Source organism: Euprymna scolopes, chromosome 15 (assembly GCF_053919585.1).
Source record: "Euprymna scolopes isolate OS-2025 chromosome 15, ASM5391958v1, whole genome shotgun sequence".
NCBI classification, from domain to species: Eukaryota; Metazoa; Mollusca; class Cephalopoda; order Sepiida; family Sepiolidae; genus Euprymna; species Euprymna scolopes.
This window is the reverse complement of record NC_136496.1, coordinates 86,673,740-86,695,701: the sequence shown is the minus strand read 5'-3', so window position 1 is coordinate 86,695,701 and position 21,962 is coordinate 86,673,740. Positions and strand designations below refer to the sequence as shown.

The window sequence follows — 21,962 nt, the reverse complement described above, 5'->3', positions numbered from 1 at the left end:
GGTATGTAATGGTGTCGCTACTTATTGTCTCTGCTCGATGTTGTAGGCAGCGTGCGATTCCATGTTTGATACTGTATGGGTGATGGGAGTTGAAGTTAAGGTATTGTCCGGTGAAGGTAGGCTTGCGATATATGAATGTCTTAAACCCATGCTCTGTGCGTGATATGAGTATATCAAGGAAGGCCAGTTGGTTATCTTTTTCTTTCTCCATTGTGAACTGTATCAATGGTCTTATTGAGTTCACATAATAATAAAGGGTTGGGTTCGAGACTCCTAACAAACGGTTCCCCAGTTCGATACAAAACACCTGATGAAGGCCGGAGGGCAAAACGGCCGAAACGTTGTGACTATAACAACCAAGATGAGGAAGTCAGTCCGACAATCTCAATAAATGAAAACCCTTCATCTCAAAAATACAGACAATTCCTTTTTGTTATTCTCCAAAACTTGTGGGAACCAAGCCTCTGTTTTTCTAATTTCGCTATGAGCGACTGAGCATATGACTCTCTCGCGCTTTCTATAATCCTTTTGCAGTGATTTCTGGCAGTTTTAAAGGCGGCTTTCGTTTCAAAACATTTATATTGTTTAAAACAATAGAAGTAGTTGTTTCTGCGTGCAATGGCGACAGCACATTCAGGGGTGTACCATGTTTGACTGTTCGATTTCTCTTGGAATTACTTGGAAGGGTACAAAGCTGTCTATGCTGATTGTTAACCAATCACTTAACTCGGATGCTATATCGGACACATTCGTTTTAAACAGAAGTGAGTAGGTGTAGTTCCGATGCGAATGTTCAAAAAACCGTCCCAATCAACTATCAAGTATCGATACACTGTTCGATGAGGTAGGATATGTGGGGTTTTGTTATACTTTGTTTTTATCTTTATTGAGACAACCGAGTGATCAGAAGATCCTAGAGGAGACAGAAGTGAGTATGCGCACAGTTTAGGGCATTTTGTTAGAAAAAAGATCTGGCAAATTATCCATCAGCATCGGGTAATCGAGTGGGCTCGTTAACAATTTGTGTTAGGTCATACGTAAGAGAGAAATCATGACTAAATCTTCCTGCGTCATCTGTTTTGTTTGAGTGGACTAGCCATTCAACATTGTGAACATTAAAACTTGAATGTTGGTGAAGGGATGAGCAAACGGAGTATGATCAATTTGCTTAGCAATACTCTCAAAGATAGCTATTCCATCGTTTTGGAGACGGTAAAAGACAAATATAAATTCTGTGCCGTGAAGTAATGCTACTCTAAAGCACATATAAGGATGTTTAGGGTCTTTTTTTTAGATATGTCTCTGAAACAGAGGAAGGTATCCCAATATAGGCACATATTCCATGTCCATAGCGGAAGCAGTTGTGTTAACGCTAGTTTCGCAAAAGAACAATCCGTCTCCCGTAATTGTATTTCAACTCCTGGAAGGTTGCAACCTAGACCCCTGATGTTAGAGAAGGGGACCTACTCGTGGGGGGGGGGAGTTCAACGTTGGAAGTTGGGGTTCTGGAGTTTCGCTTGATTTGTTTGTTTGAATTTTTCATAGGTTTTGGAGTTTGTGGAAGGTCAACAGAGTTATTAAGAGCAGGGCAATGGAGAAAAAAAAAGAGAGAGGAAATAGGGACAAAAGAATGAGAGTAGAAGACATTTGTAGACTATTGAAAAGGAAAGTTGTAGCAATTCCCACTAATACGGCAACGAAAGGTTCTACCAAAAGCTACTGCATAGTTCTATCTCCATTCGCCAAATGGCAATGCAGCTGTTCCGATATTTCGCACCTGCTGAGAGAACAGCCTTCTTGGGAGTAACACCAAGGTTCGGATTTCTGACTATCTGGCGAATAACGTCAGCCCATCAAAACGTTTACCTCCAGTATCCTCATAAGTGACATGGCAACAAGAACAGAATGGAAAGATAATTTAGAAAGCTCTATATACTGCTCGCACAATACTACCTTTGCCAGAAACATCGATCATTCGTTTGAGATTAGGACTGAAAGACAAAATAAGGGGAGCGAGATTTTCTGGGTTGCTGAAAAATGCATCCAAAATTCCTTTTCTACTCTCCTTCGCACCACTTCAAAAGTATTGCCTACAAATTTGGCACAGAACATCTTTAAATTGCCATAGGTGACATGGAAGGTGATATACTACTACTACTACTACTACTACTACTACTACTACTGAGATAAAGAACAATATATTTTCATGAATTTAGAAACACAGTAGACATAAAACTGTATCTAAGACGTTAGATTTTATTTTTGGAAGGAGCACAGGAAGACTAAACCACCATTGAAAATAGGTGTACACGTAAAAGTTATTACTTACTCTTTACAATACTTGCAAATCCCTGTATTTATTAAGGACAATACTTGTATAAGCCTGCATTTATTAAATGGAATTATATTAAAAGGCACAAATAGGAACCAGTATAAGTATTGTCCTTGAACAAATAAAAGCATGCCAAATATTGCTGTTTTAATAAATACAGACCTGCGCAAGTATTGTCTTTTAAAATGTACACGTTCATACAAATATTGACCTTTAATAAACATGAACCGGCACAAGTATTCGCCTTTAATAGATACAGCTATATACAAGTAGTGTCATTCAATAAATACAAACCCGCGCAAGTATTGTCCTTTAATAAATACAGGTATTGTAATTTAATAAATACAAGCTTATACAAGTTTTGTTTAATAAATACAGATTTACGTAAGTATTGTCATTAAATAAACTTAGGCTTATACAAGTATTGTCCTTTAATAAATACAGGCTTATACAAGTATTTACATTTAATAAATACAGGCTTATAAACATATTTTTCTTTTAATAAATAGAGACTTTTACAATTTAATAAATATCGGCTTATAAAAGTATTGGTCTATAATAAATACAGGCTTATACAAATACTAATTCTATACAAATACTAATAAATACAGGCTTATACAAGTACTAATAAATACAGGCTTATACAAATACTAATAAATACAGGCTTATACAAATACTAATTCTTATACAAATACTAATAAATACAGGCTTATACAAATACTAATTCTTATACAAATACTAATAAATACAGGCTTATACAAATACTATTCTTTAATAAATACAGGCTTATAAAATATTGTCATTTAATAAATTTTATTTAAATACTGATGCACCTCTGATGATTTCACATTTTAAATAGCATTGAATGCCTGAAAAGACATAGATATTTGCATTTATTTATGTATCTTTATTTATGTTACAGTATTTAGAAGATGCAATTTCCCTCCTGGAGTAACATAATGATTCTATTGTGGACAATTATGCTTGTGGCATGGACTGAAATCGAAGCCGCTCGAAGACAGAACCGTTGCATGCGCCACTATTTTGTTGAAGTGGTGCGACATCCTTTCAAAGATTGCGAATATAAGGTCAGTAGATTGTTATTCTTACTTCGAAACGTATTAAATACCTTTTTAGTTTATAATACGCTATAGTTCCTGGCTATCTGCTTCAATTTCATTCAGTAGTGAAGCCCAAATTTAGGAGCTGTTAATTATCACTACTCACAGGTACATCCGGAGTAATCATGTAGGGGACAAAAAAAATTATTACGGCTACGACTTTGAATTATCACGGACAATTAATAATTGCATTTACTTTTTTAAGATTATTATTTATTTGTTTATTTGGATGTTCTTTAAAGACGTTCAAATGTTATTAAAACCAAGCAAAAAGGAAGACGTGACCAAGAAAGATTGAATGTTTCTGAAGAAAAGCATTATTATTATTATTATTATTATTATTATTATTATTATTATTATTATTATTATTATTATTATTATTATTATTATTATTATTACAGTAATCAACCGACATGCATATATTGAGATTACTATATTATTTATCTGCGTCCAAATAAAATAACGGCGATTTTCTAAGTAAAAAAAAGATCTTCGAGGCGAAGATGATACTTAACCGTATTTACCGTTAAAAAAAAATAATATATATAATCACATACAACAATACAACGGAAACGGAAGTAAAAAAAATGCAATTATTATTATTAAATTCACTTCATTTGCTAATACCTTTCATCTGATGAGAAGAACGTGTTTCTTTGAAACTCTGCGGATAAGGAAATCTTACTATTTCTTATTTGAATAACATGTCTAACAATAAGTTTTGTAACATAATTTGCAGTCTGAAATTGTGTGTGTATATGTATATATATACATATATATATATATATATATATATATATATATATATGTATATATATATTATTTTATAATAATAATAATAATAATAATAATAATAATAATATTAATTTACTTGTCCGACGTCCGGGTTCACAAAAAACAACATCATAAACCGCAAACATTAATTAATGAGAAACAAATTACCTCCCTTTATAGTAGCTCTTTATCAGTTCAAAATCATTAAAACCATTTCCCCTCCAAAACTTAAAAAAAGAAGAAAAAAGGAAAACATGTTTGTCAGTGTACGATTTTAAATTGGCTTTTTTATTTTCATAATAAAAAAACAGTAATGTTGAGAGGAGATTGTAAGTTTTTGAATAAAATTAAAAAAAAAATGTGCAAGTGAATTGATATCTGTTTTTAAATAATTTATATTAAAATTATTCAGAAAAAAACAATGTGTTGTATGTTGAATTTAAATTAATTTAAAAAATGTAATTTTTTACATTAATTTTTTTAGCTTTAAAGGATTAAAAAAGAATTTACTAAAACATTGTTTTAAATTCGTCGTTATTTTGTTTTATTTTATTTTTTATTCGTTTATTTATAATATGTTTAAAAAATTTTCAACTACCGTGGAATTTCCACGGCTTTTGCTAGTAGTAGTAGTAGTAGTAGTAGTACTACTACTACTACTACTACTACTACTACTACTACTACTAATAATAATAATAATAATAATTTCCGTTACTACGCAACACAAGTAAGTATTTGAAAGATAAAAATGTTGGTACGTGCGGAAAAATATGAGTATGTACGCATTCTTTCCTTTGGTAAATGGAATGCATATATATATATATATATATATATATATATATATATATATATATATATATATATATATATATATATATATATATATATATATATGCAATCAAAATGGACAGTAAAAGTAATTAAATTGAAACAAAAATCATTTTTCTTATTTCGAATTATTTAATCAAGTGAAAATGCCATTTTTACTTGATTACTAAATTTAAAAAGCTATTTTCAAGTTAAATTCAGTTATAATATTTTGTGGCTTAAATTGTTAAGTTATTTGCTAGAGTAACTTTTTATTTAATTATTTGTATTGTGCAATAATTTATATCAATTTGTTAAACATTAAAAGAAACCTTTTTTATTGTGGACTATTATCTTCATCTTTCTTTCGATGTTGTTTCACGACGTTTCGGCCAACTATTCCCGTCGTGGTTACAACCTGACGAAGGCCAGAGGAATATTTGACCGAAACGCCGTGAAACATCTAAAGAAAGGTAAGGATAATAGTCCGCAATAAATTAATTAATAAATAATACTAATCTTAATAATAAATTCCTATTAACTAATATATATTAAAAGAAAACATTATTAATGATCGTTTTCGTAGAAAAACACCCAAAATAACAAAAGTCCACAGATATCGTTCCGCGGGTACGAATTCGAAATAATGGCATGTGAGCGAGAAAAAGTGAAAATAGTTCAAGGAGACGTCTCCTACAGGAGAATCCAGTAGAGAAATAATAAACTTTAATTTTTACATTCCTTTAAATAAAGTTTCTTTTAGTTTTAATAAAAATAAGAAAGAAGAACAAATTAGCAAATTTTTAATATAGCAGTGCTAAAATTTGCTGTTTAAGGCATGAAATAAAACAGCAATTTATATATGGTTAATTATAAATTGTAAAAACTGTGTTCATGTCAGTTAAAACCATGTGAAAATATGGAGGAAATGGGGGGAAACAACACGAACAAACGGGATTAAAAGTTCCAGTGTGCATGAAAACCCACGCGATCGTAAATCCGGCAAGCGAAGAAAATTTAAATAATAAAAAAAAATAGTCAGAATTTAAAAGTCAGTGGAACCATACCAAATTGCCGTTTCATTGAATGCATTAACCAGCAAATTTTAGCACTACTATTATAATTTGCTAATTTCTTTCTTTTCTCTGATGAGAAGAACAGCAAGAATAGTATTTTTTGAAACTTCACGAAATAAAGATTTTTGAAAATTGTTTTTGGAATAATCTGTTGGACAATAAATATAATTATTAATTTTAATTTACAGTTTTAATTCATTTTCTTTATATATATATATATATATATATATATATATATATATATATATGTGTGTGTGTGTGTGTGTGTGTGTGTGTCTTCTATAATATAAAGCTGAATGTGTGTGTGTGTGTGTGCGCGCGCGCGTCTGGTCACGAATAGGCTCCTGTATGGTTGACTATTTTAAAAAACTAATTACATATAATGATAGAAGATGTATCGAGACACAGGAATGGGTATGTTTGATCCTGCAGAACGGTGGTTCATTAAAATTGTGGGGTCTGCGTTCGCGTCTGGTCCACAAAGTATGGAAATAAAAAATTTAAAAATAAAAATGACGTTTACAAGTGTTTTTGATATAGATGTACATAAGAATACTTTGATAAGTATGTTTTAACTTAAATAGGGATGGTATAATAAAATTGTGGGGTCTGCGTTCGCGCCTGGCCTCCATAGAATGGAAATAGGCACACACTTTAATAAAGACTTTTCATATCTATCTGCGTAAGTATACTTTATAATTATGTTTCAGTTTGAAGAAATATGGTATAATAAAATTATGAGGTGTTCGTTCGCGCCCGACCTCCATAGAATGGAAATATGTCACAAAGTTTAACAAGTTTTAACAAGTTTTTTTTAAAATATAAATCCACAGAATATTGTGATAAGTGTTTCATTGTGAACATGTATGGTATAATAAATTATGGGGTTTATCTATTTTATTTTTACTTTCATCATATTTTGCTTTGGTTTTGATACCCTTCCTCTTCATAACCTATCATACTTTAATAAATCAGAGTCCATTTTCTGTAGGCTGTTTCTGAACCCAGTCAACGACGGGTACTTTTGCTAGTATATATATATATATATATATATATATATATATATATATATATATATATATATATATATCCACACACACACACACACACACACACACACACACACACATATATATATACATATATATATAACAGTGAAATCAGAGGAGAGGCAATGTTTACCTTATATAAGCAACTAGCGGGGGTACCCGGCGTTGCCCGGTTATTTGGAGGTGTGTGTGGGGGGGGTAAATCAAAGCAAAATGTAAAATAAAGAATATATCATATTAAAAAAACAGACACCGTGATTCAAAAAAAAAAAAGAATAAGCGATCGATGTTAAAACTTCTTAAAAACACCGGAACCCCCCTCCCCAAAACAGCGAACATGATGAAAAAAACGAACAAAAAAAATGACATAAGTAAACCTGGTTCAATATTAAAACTTTAAGAATCGAAAAAATATATGATATCTAGGCTAGAACGTGCAATCTTAAGGTAACGACGCTGTTACCATACCGACTCGTCTATGACCGCGGGAACGGAATTAGATCGTTTTATTTATATTTAAACTAATTCAAGAAATAATGTTTTTTTGCTCATGCGTGTTTGGCTAAATTGTCATAAAGGAAAGAATTTTCGCTACCCCTCCCTGTAGAAAACTGCCCACTTGAGGGTGAAGGGATTAATGTTTTTGCCAATCTTTCGATATTTGTCGTCCAAAGGGTCACGCTTCAAAATGATACAGATCTCGTGAAAATCCAACGCCTCTGTCGAACGTTTTGCGAGACAACAAACAAACATACATACATACATACATACATACATACATACATACATACATACATGTATGCATGTATTTAAGCAGATTTTTGCCGTTTATATTAAAGTCTAGCGAGGCCACCCGGTGTTGCTCGGAACCGTATAAACAATGAGAAAATTGAAGTTGATTTGAAACATATTTGTTATTCTTAGGAGAGAGGAATTTTTAATGTCTACGTATCATTTGCTATTACGAGTAAAAAAAATATTTTACCTGCCCTAGGACGGGTATTACACGTATGAAATTATACCTTACATAGGATAGGTAATTTACAGCATGTCTATGAAATAATTTTACCTTTGCAACGACGGGTAATATTCAAGACATATTAAAATAATTTTACCTACCCTCGGACGGGTAATTTAAATATATATCTGAAATAATTATATTATCGATGGTAAAGTTCGATCTAATATAAGTACCAAGTATTTATATATAGATATTTTAATCCCAACCAAATAAAAAAGCTTAATGAACAAATAGTAGAGAGTACAGCTTATTATAATCATTATAATTTGCTGATTTCTTTCTGTCCTCTGATGAGAAGAATAGCAGGAATAGCATTCTTTGAAACTCCGCGGAATAAGGACTTTGTAAATTTTTTTTTGGGGAGTATTCAGTCGAACAATACATTTTGATTGTAAATTTCAAATTACACTTTTAACTTATTTTCTCTTATATATATATATATATATCTTATATATCGATATATCGATTTATATATATATATATATATATATATATATATATATATATATATATATATATATATATGCGCATACTTGCAAGAAACGTCAAGTCGACTTACGCCTGTTCCAGTTCCAATTTCTTACTTTTTTATCCCTTAGCAGACATTTTAACCGGCTAAGGACCCATAAAAACAGTTTAAAAAATGCAATCAATTGAGCGGCCTAGCACTCCTCTGCGAACTTTCGCTTAAGGAAGATGCAATTTGAAAAAAATGGAGACAGACAGACATAGTGAGTTTTATAAATGAGATTAACTCATCTGATGCAGCACAAATTTTACCAAGGCCAAAAACCACTCGATAATACGGATTAATGGATTGTTAGTTGAATGATGAACAATGCACTTAAAAGATTTAAAACCATGAGTAAAAAGATCATAATTTTATTATTCAAGAAAGTGCTCGACAAGTATGTATTAATAATGAACTTGAACGCAGCCATAATGTAGACAATATAGAAGCGATATTGATGTATTAACTTATTTAAGGTTAAGTTAATATACAAGGTGGCCGCTAGAAAAGCGAGAAATTTGAAGGTCAGCTTAGATCATGAATAAAATGCGCGATTTTTTTATTGGTTCTTTTGTTGGTTTTCTAAGTTAAGACGTTGCAGTGAAGTGCACGGACGACATTTTCAGTATCTATGAGTATAATATAACATTTGTCTTCGAAAAAGTTTGTAAAAATTATTCTTTGTAAAAATAAATCGTTATTTGACAAATTTCCCGCTTTTCTAGCGACCACCCTGTATAAGCATTTGATATTAAAGATGAAACAACGACTTTTATTTTCTTGCGAACAAAATATTTTTATTTAAAAGTTTTACTTTAATACTTTCTGTTTTGTTATATTTTCTCGTACTAATGCCGTTCATACGTATCGTATTCTTTTTTTCTGTAGAAATTGTTGATGACCCGTTGCAAAGGAAACTGCGGCAAGTCGAGAACCCAGCCAGTCATCACATTCTCCCCGATCTTACTAGAGCCATTCCGCTACGTGTGCAACTGTTGCCGTGACAAACTGTCTATCATGAAAGCCGTGCGACTGCAGTGCAAGGGCGGAGAGGCCGTATACGCCACCTATCGGTACATCATGCGATGTGGATGCGAACATTGCAGGAGATAATCAGCCGTGACAGGTCTATCAACAATCCGCTGAGTGCGGGGAATGAGTAAATCGTGAAGTGGAGAGCAACACAAGCTCCTACTCAACATAAAGATCATTGTTAAAAATGAAAAAGAAAAAGAAAAAGAAAAAGAAAATACAAACAAAAACAAACAAAAAACACAAAAAAAAACAAAACAAAAAAGAAACAATAGTGGCAGTAACAGTTATGCAAATCATTAGCGTTGTTATGTCGGAAAATATTGTATTGATTAACGGCCATCTTGAATTCTCGGCAAGCCAGCTTTTACTGCCATAATTATCTATTTTAATAGAGAGTTATGTAGCAAGGGAGAGAACTATGAAATTAAACTGTGACCGTGGACATTTCAACGATTAATTAACAAAAATAGGTTTATATTATACCATTTTATCTCATTATATTATATTTATTTAATCATTTTATTTATTTAATTGTAAATACGCTGGGAAATTTGTGTCGTTTTGAAATATTACGCGAGTACATGAATAATGTGCATCAAAAATTGAGTATCATATACATCTAAGTATTTTTTTTTTACAATGAGAACAGTAAAACTGTCAGGTAAAAGGGAAGCACATGAAAAGAGAAAGAGAAAGAGAGAAAAAGGAGGGAGGAAGGGAGGGAAAGAGAGAGTAATAAAGAGAGAAGGATGTATATATATATATATATATATATATATATATATATGTATATATAATATATATATATATAGCGAGAGAGAGGGGGAGACGTCAAAGATAGATAGAAATAAAGGGAGGAGGAGAAAATCTACTTCTGTCTCATATACTATATTTATGAAGATAGTTACACCTATTCATATACGTATAACTATACGACTTATGGCCGATTTTATCACACATAAACTACATGTATCATTATTATTACTGATATTATTATTGATATGATTATCTATCTATGTATATATCTATAAAAGTGGAAGTGTCTGTGTGTGTGTCTGTGTACATTTCCCTACGCAATAACTCTGTCAATTTTTAGTCTACAGACACGAAATTTGATATACAGGGTACTGAGATTTGGGAAAATCGATGTGATCGGTTTTCGGTCAGAAATTTGGCAATTAAGGGGTCAAAGTTCAACGATTTGACCTTTTAGAACGCTACCAAACTCCTCTGACAATTTTTAGTCTACACACTTGATATTTTAGATATAGTTTTCTTGGACATGGATCTAACTTAATAACTTGATTTGAGCCCAAAACAATAAATGTGAAGGGGTAAAAAAGGGGTCAAAGTTTTAAAAAGTTAACCTCTGCGGTCTCTTCCAAATTACTCGGACAATTTCTGGTCTAAATATTTGAAATTTTACATAAAGGGTATTCAGAGATAGGGCAAGCTTTTTCATCAGTTTGGGTCGAAAATTTTTAGTTACCAATATATAATTGTATGCATGTATGTATGTTTGCATGTCTGCTTAAACTTTCAATAGAGGCGACGGATTTTACCAAGATTAGTATCGTTTTAAAGTTGACCTTTCATACGACAAATATCGAAAAAATTGGCTAAAAACATTAATAGCTTCCCCTTCAACTAGGAACTTTTCTACACGAGGGGCACTTTTTTCGCTGATATTTGTGAAAGTTATCCTCTCCTTTAGATTGTCTACCCTTAATTTCGCTTCCGGTTTGGCGGTGGTCGTAACAGCATAGACGTTAGGTTTTACCCCGTTCTTTTCCTCCTCTGCGGTACGGGTTCGAGCCTGCATTCCTACTACCACTTTTTTTTTGCTCAACATACACATCCAAACACCCAGGCAACGCCTGGCTGAAATGCTAGTATATCTATAAAAGTGAAAGTGTCTGTCCTGTGTGTGTACATTTCCCTACGCAATAATTCAGTCAATTTTTAGTCTACAGACTCGAAATTTGATATGCAGGGTACTGAGATTTGGGAATATCGATGTGATCGGTTTTCGGCCAGAAATTTGGCGATTAAGGGCCCAAAGTTCAACGATTTGACTTTTGAGAAACTCCTCTGAGAATTTTGGGTCTACACACTTGATATTTTCGATATAGGTTCCTTAGACATGGATCTAACTTAATAACTTGATTTGACGCCAAAACAATACATGTGAAGGGGTCATAATAGGGGTCAAATTTTAAAAAATTGACCCCCACTTTTTTTTTTTTGCTCAACATACACCTCCAAATACCCGGGCAACGCCGGGCACCCATACTAGTGATAAAATAAAAATAAAATAAACAGCAACAAAAATTTAACTTAATCAGCATGAACTCTCATTTTGTTTTCCACAAAAAATATGATCTACAAAAGTACATGAAATTACCCAAAACAAATCGTGAACATTTTTCTTAAATATCGACAAGACAATTCATTAAGACAATAAACAACTATTCCTCAATAAATATACAGAACAATCAAAATATTCAGTTATGCGACATAGCAACCTCTTCCCCCATTGTACCACGTGCTCAAGATCAGAGGAGAGAGAATTAGAGAGAACTTTGTCGTTTACGGCCTTTGATGTGTTGCCATAGATGGTCGTGTCATCAGCATAGATGTCAACGAATGATTTAAGTATGTGTTTTGGGAGATCATTGATGTAGATCAGGAAGAGAGTTGGGCCCACGATGGACCCCTGTGGGACTCCAGCATTAATTAACTACTTCTTTATTTAATATGGATTCCAACAACTTACTCAGAACACACAGGAGACTTATTGTTCTGTACTGAGAGGGAGATGACTTTTCACCTGAATTCTTAAATACAGGGCATACTGATGAGGTTTTCCAGGGTGTTGGAAAGCACTTCTCCTTAAGGCAACGCTTAAACAGTTTTGTAAGTATAGAAGCAAGTTCTAGTTGGAGTTTTTTCAGCACTATAACTGGAATGCCGTCAGGGCCAGTTGCTTTACTGGAATCAAGGTTTTTGATTAGCTTGGCGACCTCACGCACAGATATTTGTATGTTGCATAGCGTGTTGTCTGTTATAGGAGGAAATACAGGGAGTTGATGGTCATTGTCGCATAGGGTAGAATTAGCTGCAAAGTTCTTGGCATTCAACCGAAAAGACGACTCTACAATAAATATCCATTCCTCGGTATTGTAACGACTCCTGATGACCTTAGAAGGGTTACTCTAGATGATCTGAAAAAGTAAAAGAAAAATATAAAAAATTAGAAAAGTTATGATTTTTTTAAAACCATCAGCTTCTTTTGTAACAGCCTGTAGAAATCAAAACATTAGCAATGAGTAAAAAAAAAAAAAAAAAAAAAAAAAAAAAAATTGGAACTGTAAAAAGCAGAGACTTTGTCGACTACAAAATAAAAGCATCGTTTATTACAATTTTTGTAAAGGAAAACCTGAACAGAAAAAATATTACACAGGAAGATCTCCCTATATTTAAAAAGCAGATCACGATCACAAAATTACATTTAAATACGAAAATCGTCGAATCAAAACAGCATTAGTGAACAACAACTCAGAGCTCAAAGAAAGTGGACAATCACCAATAGTTGAGTAGAAAATAGTACATCAAGCCAGCACATGTACAAACCTAGACGTTCCATGTAGACTATGTTTGAATGAAAAATTAGCTATGCTAAACTTTAAAGAAATCCAAAATTTATTAAACTGCACAAGTAAAATAACAATCGCAAGTTTAAACAAAATAAACTTTAACTTAAGATGAAATGTGTATTAGTCAAAATATCATATTTAAGGGTATTTTACGACCGGGCAATGTAGGGCGGCCTGATATATATATATATATATATATATATATATATATATATATATATATATATATATATATATATTCTTCAGAATAGTGTAATACAATAGATCTACTGGCATTGAAATCCAGTGATTGTTGGTCTTACAAAATACTTTTGGCTGTAATATTTTATAAAGACACTCCCAGCTAAATAAAAAATTGCTTAATATACCAGATAGAGGAAATAAATCATAAATTAGTAATTTAAATTCTATGACATGAAATGGTTAAGTTTCAAATCTAGAATTTTTATTAAATGCAAGACAAAGAATAAAATTCAAAAAAGTATATCTCCTTAACCTGGAAAGATGGTGGGATCCTTCTACCGCTCCAGAAGATATCTCACTACTGACAATAATAACAGTAATAACAATAATAACAATAACAAAAATGATAATCATAATTATAATAATAATTAATAAACAAATAAAATAACAGATAATCTTGTACAATGTGAAATGTAAATAAACATCTAAATTAAAACTAGGTCATCTCCAATGACAAAGAAAAGAAGAAAATGGTTGTGTGAGTAACTGAGATTCTGATTGTCTGACTAGTAAACCCAGTACCACGTGTATTTAGAGAAAAACACAAAGCAACATCAATTCCATGCATTATCTTGACGAATCCTCACGAGGATGAAACGCGGAGAATTCTGTGTATCTTAATTGCCATATATATTTTCAAAACTTACTATCTAGCCCTACTTACGTATCGAGCATTGTCAAAGTAAATACTGAAAGCATTTACATAAAATTTTATGTAGATACAAAGAATATTAATAATGATTATATATATATATATTCCTATAATATTCATATTAAAAACTTTTTTCTATTCGTTTAAAAACAAAAACAACTTTCTTATATATGGGTCGTGGAATTGCATTCATCTGCAAAAGATCTAACGAATTTGCATATTCTTTTAAACATTCATTTTAATTATTTCCCTATTAGTTTTTTCGGTTTTCTTATGGAGTGATCATCTTTAGTTAACTATTATGTGTAATTATATTCATGCAAATATTCTACATGATTTATACTTGCGTAATATTTGTGTAAAACGGTTACAGAAAGCATAAACATCTTTCTATATATATTTATGCATGCATATATATTTGTTTAAAAAAATTTTGCCTACCAAACCCCTCTGTCAGATTTTATATTTGAGTTTACGCCGGGGAAAATCGGTGCAAAAGTGTGAAAATAAAAAAAAACTGGAATCTGCTAGGATAAGGTTGAACGACGGCATTACAAATCTGCATGCTATTGGTTTCTGTTTTAATTTTTACCCTTGCAACAATCATGTCTTCATAGCTCAGGCATTAACGTCAAAAGAAAAAAGTAAATCGTGAGGTAAACGTTTTGGTTTCGATTCTCGGGGGTGCCGCACGAGTCATTTTGTTATAAAACTTTTTAAGTCATTACTATATATTGGGTCCAATATAATGTAATAATAAATACGAAATGTGCATTAGTCAAAATATCATATTTAAGCGTATTTTACGACCGAGCAATGTAGGACGGCCTGATATATATATATATATATATATATATATATATATATATATATATATATATATATATATACTCTTCAGAATAGTGTAATACAATAGATCTACTGGCATTGAAATCCAGTGATTGTTGGTCTTACAAAATACTTTTGGCTGTAATATTTTATAAAGACAATCCCAGCTAAATAAAAAATTGCTTAATAAATCATAAATTAGTAATTTAAATTCTATGACATGAAATGGTTAAGTTTCAAATCTAGAATTTTTATTAAATGCAAGACAAAGAATAAAATTCAAAAAGTATATCTCCTTAACCTGGAAAGATGGTGGGATCCTTCTACCGCTCCAGAAGATATCTCACTACTGATGCAATTCTCTATCGATATAAAAGCCAAGTATGTCCAAGGATGGAATACTGCTGCCATATCTGGGCAGGAGCTGCTAAAAACAGCCTATCCTGCCTTGACAGAGTACAAAATAGACTTCGTGGCTTAGTGGGGGATGCCCTTTTCTCTACCCTGCAACCTCTGCCACAGAAGAGACGTTGCGAGCCTATCCTTGTTTTATCGTTATTTCCATGGCAGGTGCTCGTCTGAACTCCAATCTCTGGTCCCCCCTCGCCAATCTTTCACGAAAAACACCCGTCTAGCTGAATCCACTGTCAAAAATTTCCCCCACTCTTTATCTGTGCCTAAATCAAAACGTGGATTCCATGAACAGAGCTTCTTTCTTAGAACTGCACGCCTGTGGAACTCTGTTCCGTCTGCCTGCTTCCCATCGGACTACAACTTGGATGTCTTCAAGTCCAACGTTAACAAATTCCAAATTAACCGCCCCCTTAAGTAAACACTTCATCAAATCTCCACACTAACGTAATGTACTTTCAATAACCCTTATACCTGAGTGGCTTCCGGGCCTTGATAAGTGGTGATCACTGTGTAAAAAAAACAAAAAAAAAACTATAGGTTTTCAATGTCTACTCTTGTTTTACCTTATTTCGTTTAAGATTCAAAATACGCATTAGACTTCTTTACCTCACTGCTACCAAAGACTGTCACTTCGGATTTTACGATAGAATTTGGATACGAAATTCAATATCCTTTTCATTTTGAACAAATATATAATTTCTCTTACTCTATGCTTTAAAAACTTTAAAAACTTTTAATTATGATTTTCTATGTTTATTGTGTCTAGCAAATTAGGTGTAAACCATAATAATTTGCTAATATTTTTTCCTGTGAGGAGATGAGTAGACATCCAAAACCTATGGGTAAAGGAGATATACTTTTTAAATTGCATTCTTTGTCTTGCATTTAATAAAAAAGTATTTATTAAAGTTTGCGCCTATGTCCATTCTATGGAGGCCAGGTGCGAACGCAGACCCCACAATTTTATCATACCATCCCTATTTAAGTTAAAACATACTTATCAAAGTATTATTATATACATCTATATCAAAAACACTTGTAAACGTTTTTTTTTTTTTTTAATTTTTAAATTTTACTTCCATACTTTGTGGACCAGGCGCGTATACAAGCCCCACAATTTTAATGAATCATCATTATGACAGATCAAACATACGCATTCCTGTGTCTCGATACATCTTCTATCATTATATGTAATCAGTTTTCTATAATAGTCAACCACATAGGAGCCTATTCGTGACCAGACTACTTCATTTACTTACATAAAATTAATATACGAAAGTAAAAACTTGTGCGTAAACTTTAAGTATTTACTTCAAAAGTGCTCAATACGTAGGTAGAGCTTGTTAGTAAGTTATAAAATATATATGACGATTAAGCTACACTGAATATTCCGCGTTTCATCCACTCTAGGACTCTTCAGGCTTATGCGCATAAGCCTGAAGAGTCCTAGAGTGGATGAAACGCGGAATATTCAGTGTAGCTTAATCGTCATATATATTTTATAACTGCTTTTTTTTTTTTTGCTCAACATACACTTCCAAACACCCGGGCAACGTCGGGCTGAAATGCTAGTATATATATATATATATATATATATATATATATATATATATATATATATATATATATATATATATATATATATATATATACTAGCAGGTTGCCAGGCGTTTCCAAGTAGTTAAATACGAATAAATATTACATTTTAATTTATGCCAACTACGTATTTATTATTATAACGGTAATTATCTATTGGTTATTATTCAATATATATTAATAATTTCAGAAATTATAAAAAAATATGACTTCGGTGTTATTCGCTATTTCTACAGGCTAAAAACAAAATCGAAATTGTTCCAAAAGTCAAAATCCCTTATATATATATATATATATATATATATATATATATATATATATATATATATATATATATATATATATATATATATATATATATATATCAACTTTTAAGTCTTTAGAGAGGAGTTTGGTCGAGATGTTCCGCACACACAGACAAATTATATATATATTTGCGTGCGTTAGAACTTTTCCATTCTAAATTCTATGCAATAATGTACAAGATAAGAAAATATGCATAAATAGAAATGGGTGTAATAGTTAAATGAAACCATATATTAATATATTATTAATTAATTTAAATTCGTTTTTCAAATAATATGAAAATTAGTTAACATTAAATTAGTAACTTGTATATTCTGAATATATTAAGAAGTGCGTTTTAATAATTTTTTAATGGAAAAAGTAGGCTTTTAATATCAATGCAAGCGCGACGAAAAACTCATTTTATACATATATCTATACTAGCTGTATATACCCGACATTGTAAGGTTGAAACATATTGACGAGTGGAGGGTTTAGTCATATCCTATTAAAGATACATCCAATCTGCTAACTTTTTACGATTTTCCTTAAAGTGAACCACATGTTGGATTCATGAAAGCATAAAAAATATCCATTTGCGTCTATGAAAATTAAACAGTAAATAACTCTCATAGCTCAAACACACTTGCTTCCGTTTTGAAAGGAAACTGGTGTCGGTAATAATAATAATTGAAAATTAGTGAAATTAAATATAAATGAGAAATATAGTTCTAGAGAATCAACTTAAAATAATATTTCTAAATAGAACAATTAAAACAATTCTATTACAACAAACAATTAATGACATGGAGCTAATTATTAAAATAGTTTTTTTTAATGGAATATGCAAATGAGGTTAATTCTTAAATGTGTATTTCCTTTGAATAAATAGTATATGTATATAAATTCCAGAACGAAAGAGTGTAAACGCCCGTTTTCAGTATGCAAATTCGTTTATGAAACAGTGCACCTTTTATGCATATTAATCAAATTATGAACAAACAAACGAAAAGACAGGAATACAACTATATTATAAACTAATATATATATATATATATATATATATATATATACATATATATATATATATGTGTGTATATATATATATACATAAGTGTATATATATAAATGAGTTAAATCACAGATTAGATGATCAAATGAATTATTGTTTGATTAAATGTTACAGCGAGATTATATTTTCAAGACGATCCTAACGAAAAAGGTAAAGCTCAATATATAAAAATAGAGCAAAGTATAAGTGCAAGGATTACAATAAAAATCTACAGATTAAAATATACATAAAAAATATATTTAAGTTTAGAATTGATTGTTTGAAACCATGGATATATGGAGAAATATTATATTTATTTCCTCATTCCCTCTGATGATAAGCGCCTCTATTGAAAATCCATGGATTAAGGAAATAAATATAATACTTTTCCATATATTTCTTGTTTCAAGCAATATATTCTTAACTTGAATATATTTTTATGCATATTTTTATCTACAGAATTTAATTTTAATCCTTACACACACACACACACACACACACACACACACACACACACACACACACACACACACACACACACACACACACATATATATATATACAGGGGTAGGACGAAATAAAAGAAACACCTTATAAATCAACAAATTTATTTTAATATGGTCTAGGTCTACCTTTTGAGGCAATTATAACCTCAATTTTTTTGGTATTGATTCATACAGGGATTTTATCCCATTCTTCAGCTAAAACATTCTCCAGTTCTTTTAGAGAAGATGGCGGCGGAAATCGATTTCTTATTAGCATCGACCATGTTCAATAATGTTGAGGTCTGGAAACTGGTGGCCAAATCAAATACTCAACTTCGTGCCAATTTTTAACAATTCTAGCTTTGTGGATTTGGAGCATTATCATCTTGAAAGATGGCGTTCCCCTCCGGAAATAGTTCTTGAACCATAAGATGAACTTGATCACCTAAAATTCCTAAATAGTCTCGACTGTTAATTCTTCCATAAAGACTAATCATTGGTCCGACGGATTTCCAAGAAATAGCACCCGAAATCATTACAGAACCCCCGCCATGTTTGACGGTTGGGAGAAGGCAGTCTGGATAAAATGTTTCTTTTGGCTATCTCCAAACGTAGACTCGGCCGGTGGTCGAAATTAAGGAAAACGATGATTCTTCAGAGAAAATCACATTTTTCCGCTACCCGAAGGACCAATTTTGGAGGCTTTTATCTTTGAGAGCAGAGGTTTTCTAATTGCAGCTCTTCCGTAAAATCCAGATTTATGCTGCTCAAACAAACAGATTTTGTGGAAACTGGGTTCTGTAAATGTTTATTGAGCTCTGCAGTGATTTCAGGAACCGTGGTCTTGTGATCTCCTCTGACAATCCGTTTAAGAGTCCGACTTCTTTCAACCAGACTTGTGTTTTCCTGAGAACGTTTTTCCTTCTCTTTTAAACGCAGTCATTCAGTGCTTCTTGAAGCGCAAGTTGCTATTACACTAACAACTTCCATACGCGCTCCAACAATTTGGCCTCTTTAAAAGTCTGTAAGGTTTGCCATTTTTATAGGAAAAGCTTTTGATAGCTTTGAATATCTTTAAAATAAATTTATTTTAATTAAGCATATTATATAGCATAAATAATAAACAAAAAAGCATTAGAATATGTCAAGATTTGATTGTTTAAAACACGTTCAAAGATTGATGGCAAAAATATTCGGTGTTTATCTTATTTTGTCCAACTCCTTTATATATATATATATATATATATATATATATATATATATATATATATATATATATATATATATATATATATATAAACTAGGTTTTATACGACAAAGGGAAATCAACGTTACAATTACTGTAGTTTTTAATTGATTAAATTTTTGTTTTTCATTGTTTTACAGTGCATATATATATATATATATATATATGCATATGTATATATATATATATATATATATATATATATATATATATATATATATATATAATATCACCGTAAGTTATCCGAATGTTTTGTACTTTTTAAATAAAGCCAAACATATTTGTTAGTATTCCGTCTTTAAATGAAAATTCTTTCAGTTTTACCTATATATGTTTTCATCATGTTCAGATGTTGTGGCAATTTGATTACATCACGTTTTTTTAAGCTCATCCTACATTTTGCAAGAGGCCTTCAACATCAAGTCCGGCTCCAGCAGAGAGAACTCGAACGTCGGTGATCAGATCCGAGATTATCAGATGTTGCTAAAGGTACGATGTCTTCAGTGCAGCGTCAAAAATTCTATGCCTACATCCATCGATTATATAAATCTCAAACGTCGGTTTGTTTGTGTGTTTGTGCGTTTGTTTGTGTGTTCGTATGTCCGCTTAAAACTTTCGTCAGCCGCGTCGGACCCGATCAGAACCGGTACTATCTGTCCGTGTTGTTGTTGTTATATTATTGTTTTAAAAAACGACAACACTAAAAATTTTCGATGTACAAGTTCCAAGCGTTGGTTTATTTTATATATATTTTTAAAATAAACTTTTGTTTTGCATTTGTTTTTAATTGCAACGCATTAAAAAATATCCGACTTATCCTTGCCTGAGGGTCTTCTACTGGATAGCAAAGGAAAGGAGGCGCCTTACTGCTTCTGATGGTAGAAGTGTTTCCATCCACCAATTATACAACGCCTAGTATTCTTAAGTAGTCTCCCATCTGATATTGGCCAGAGTCATTGTTGCTTCATCGATCTGCCGAGAACCGGCGTGTCAACGTGATTATGTCATATAACTTAAAAGCTACTATGTCGTAGTCAGACCGAAGTAGCCCCGTAGTATTGTGTTTCACAGACGAGTTTTTGTAGAAAGTGAACTCTGCTCATGGAACTTCCGTTTAATTTTGGATATGCATAGGAAGAAAGTAAAATTATTAACAATCTTTGTAGCTAGATGAGTTTTATCGTGATTTTCACAGGGAGGATACATAGATAGGAGCTAAACATAGCACCTATCATGAAAATAACAATAGAGGAAAGAAAGAGCAGTAACATTCATCCATTCTAATCACGATATCATAAAAATATGTTGTCACAATTTTTGTCACAACACCAGCGTCTATCTATTTCAAATTTAACCAAATTTTGCGGACTTACTCTATTTTATTGTAGTTTTTATATGTACGTTTTAACTATAGTTGAATACATATCCGAAGAAAGGAAATATTCCCGAAATATCATACCGTACAAAACTTCCATTAGACCGCTCTGCCGCAAGTTAGAATATAATACAATGTTATAAAAGTATTAATAAATGGTGAATCTGCATAACTTATTCCACCGTTATGTGTCTGTCCGCCAAATCTCTTCATTGCCTTCTATAAATTACGTTTATATACTAATCTACAGTATTACATCCACTAATAAATTCAATGATAACATCATGACATGCTCGTCTGCTTGAGAGAGTAAATTCGTGTATCCGTATCCTGGGGACGTTTCTGGAAGGGTTGTTACGTCATGGGCACGGCAACCAGACCCACGAGTGTCAAACACGATAAAAC

At 31.8% G+C, this 21,962-nt stretch overlaps 1 protein-coding gene across 2 annotated transcripts in view; it reads left to right on the top strand.

The window, feature by feature from the left end:
• LOC145293948 (norrin-like) overlaps positions 1-11,452 on the top strand; it is a 98,789-nt gene extending 87,337 nt beyond the window's left edge. For both annotated transcript variants that reach the window (XM_080140812.1, XM_080140811.1), the window contains exons 2-3: positions 3,255-3,420; positions 9,580-11,452. In XM_080140812.1, coding sequence (XP_079996938.1) covers positions 3,265-3,420; positions 9,580-9,804 — 381 coding nt within the window. In that variant the 5' untranslated portion in view covers positions 3,255-3,264 and the 3' untranslated portion in view covers positions 9,805-11,452. The remainder of the gene's footprint in view (positions 1-3,254; positions 3,421-9,579) is intronic.
• The last annotated feature ends 10,510 nt before the right edge of the window (positions 11,453-21,962 follow it).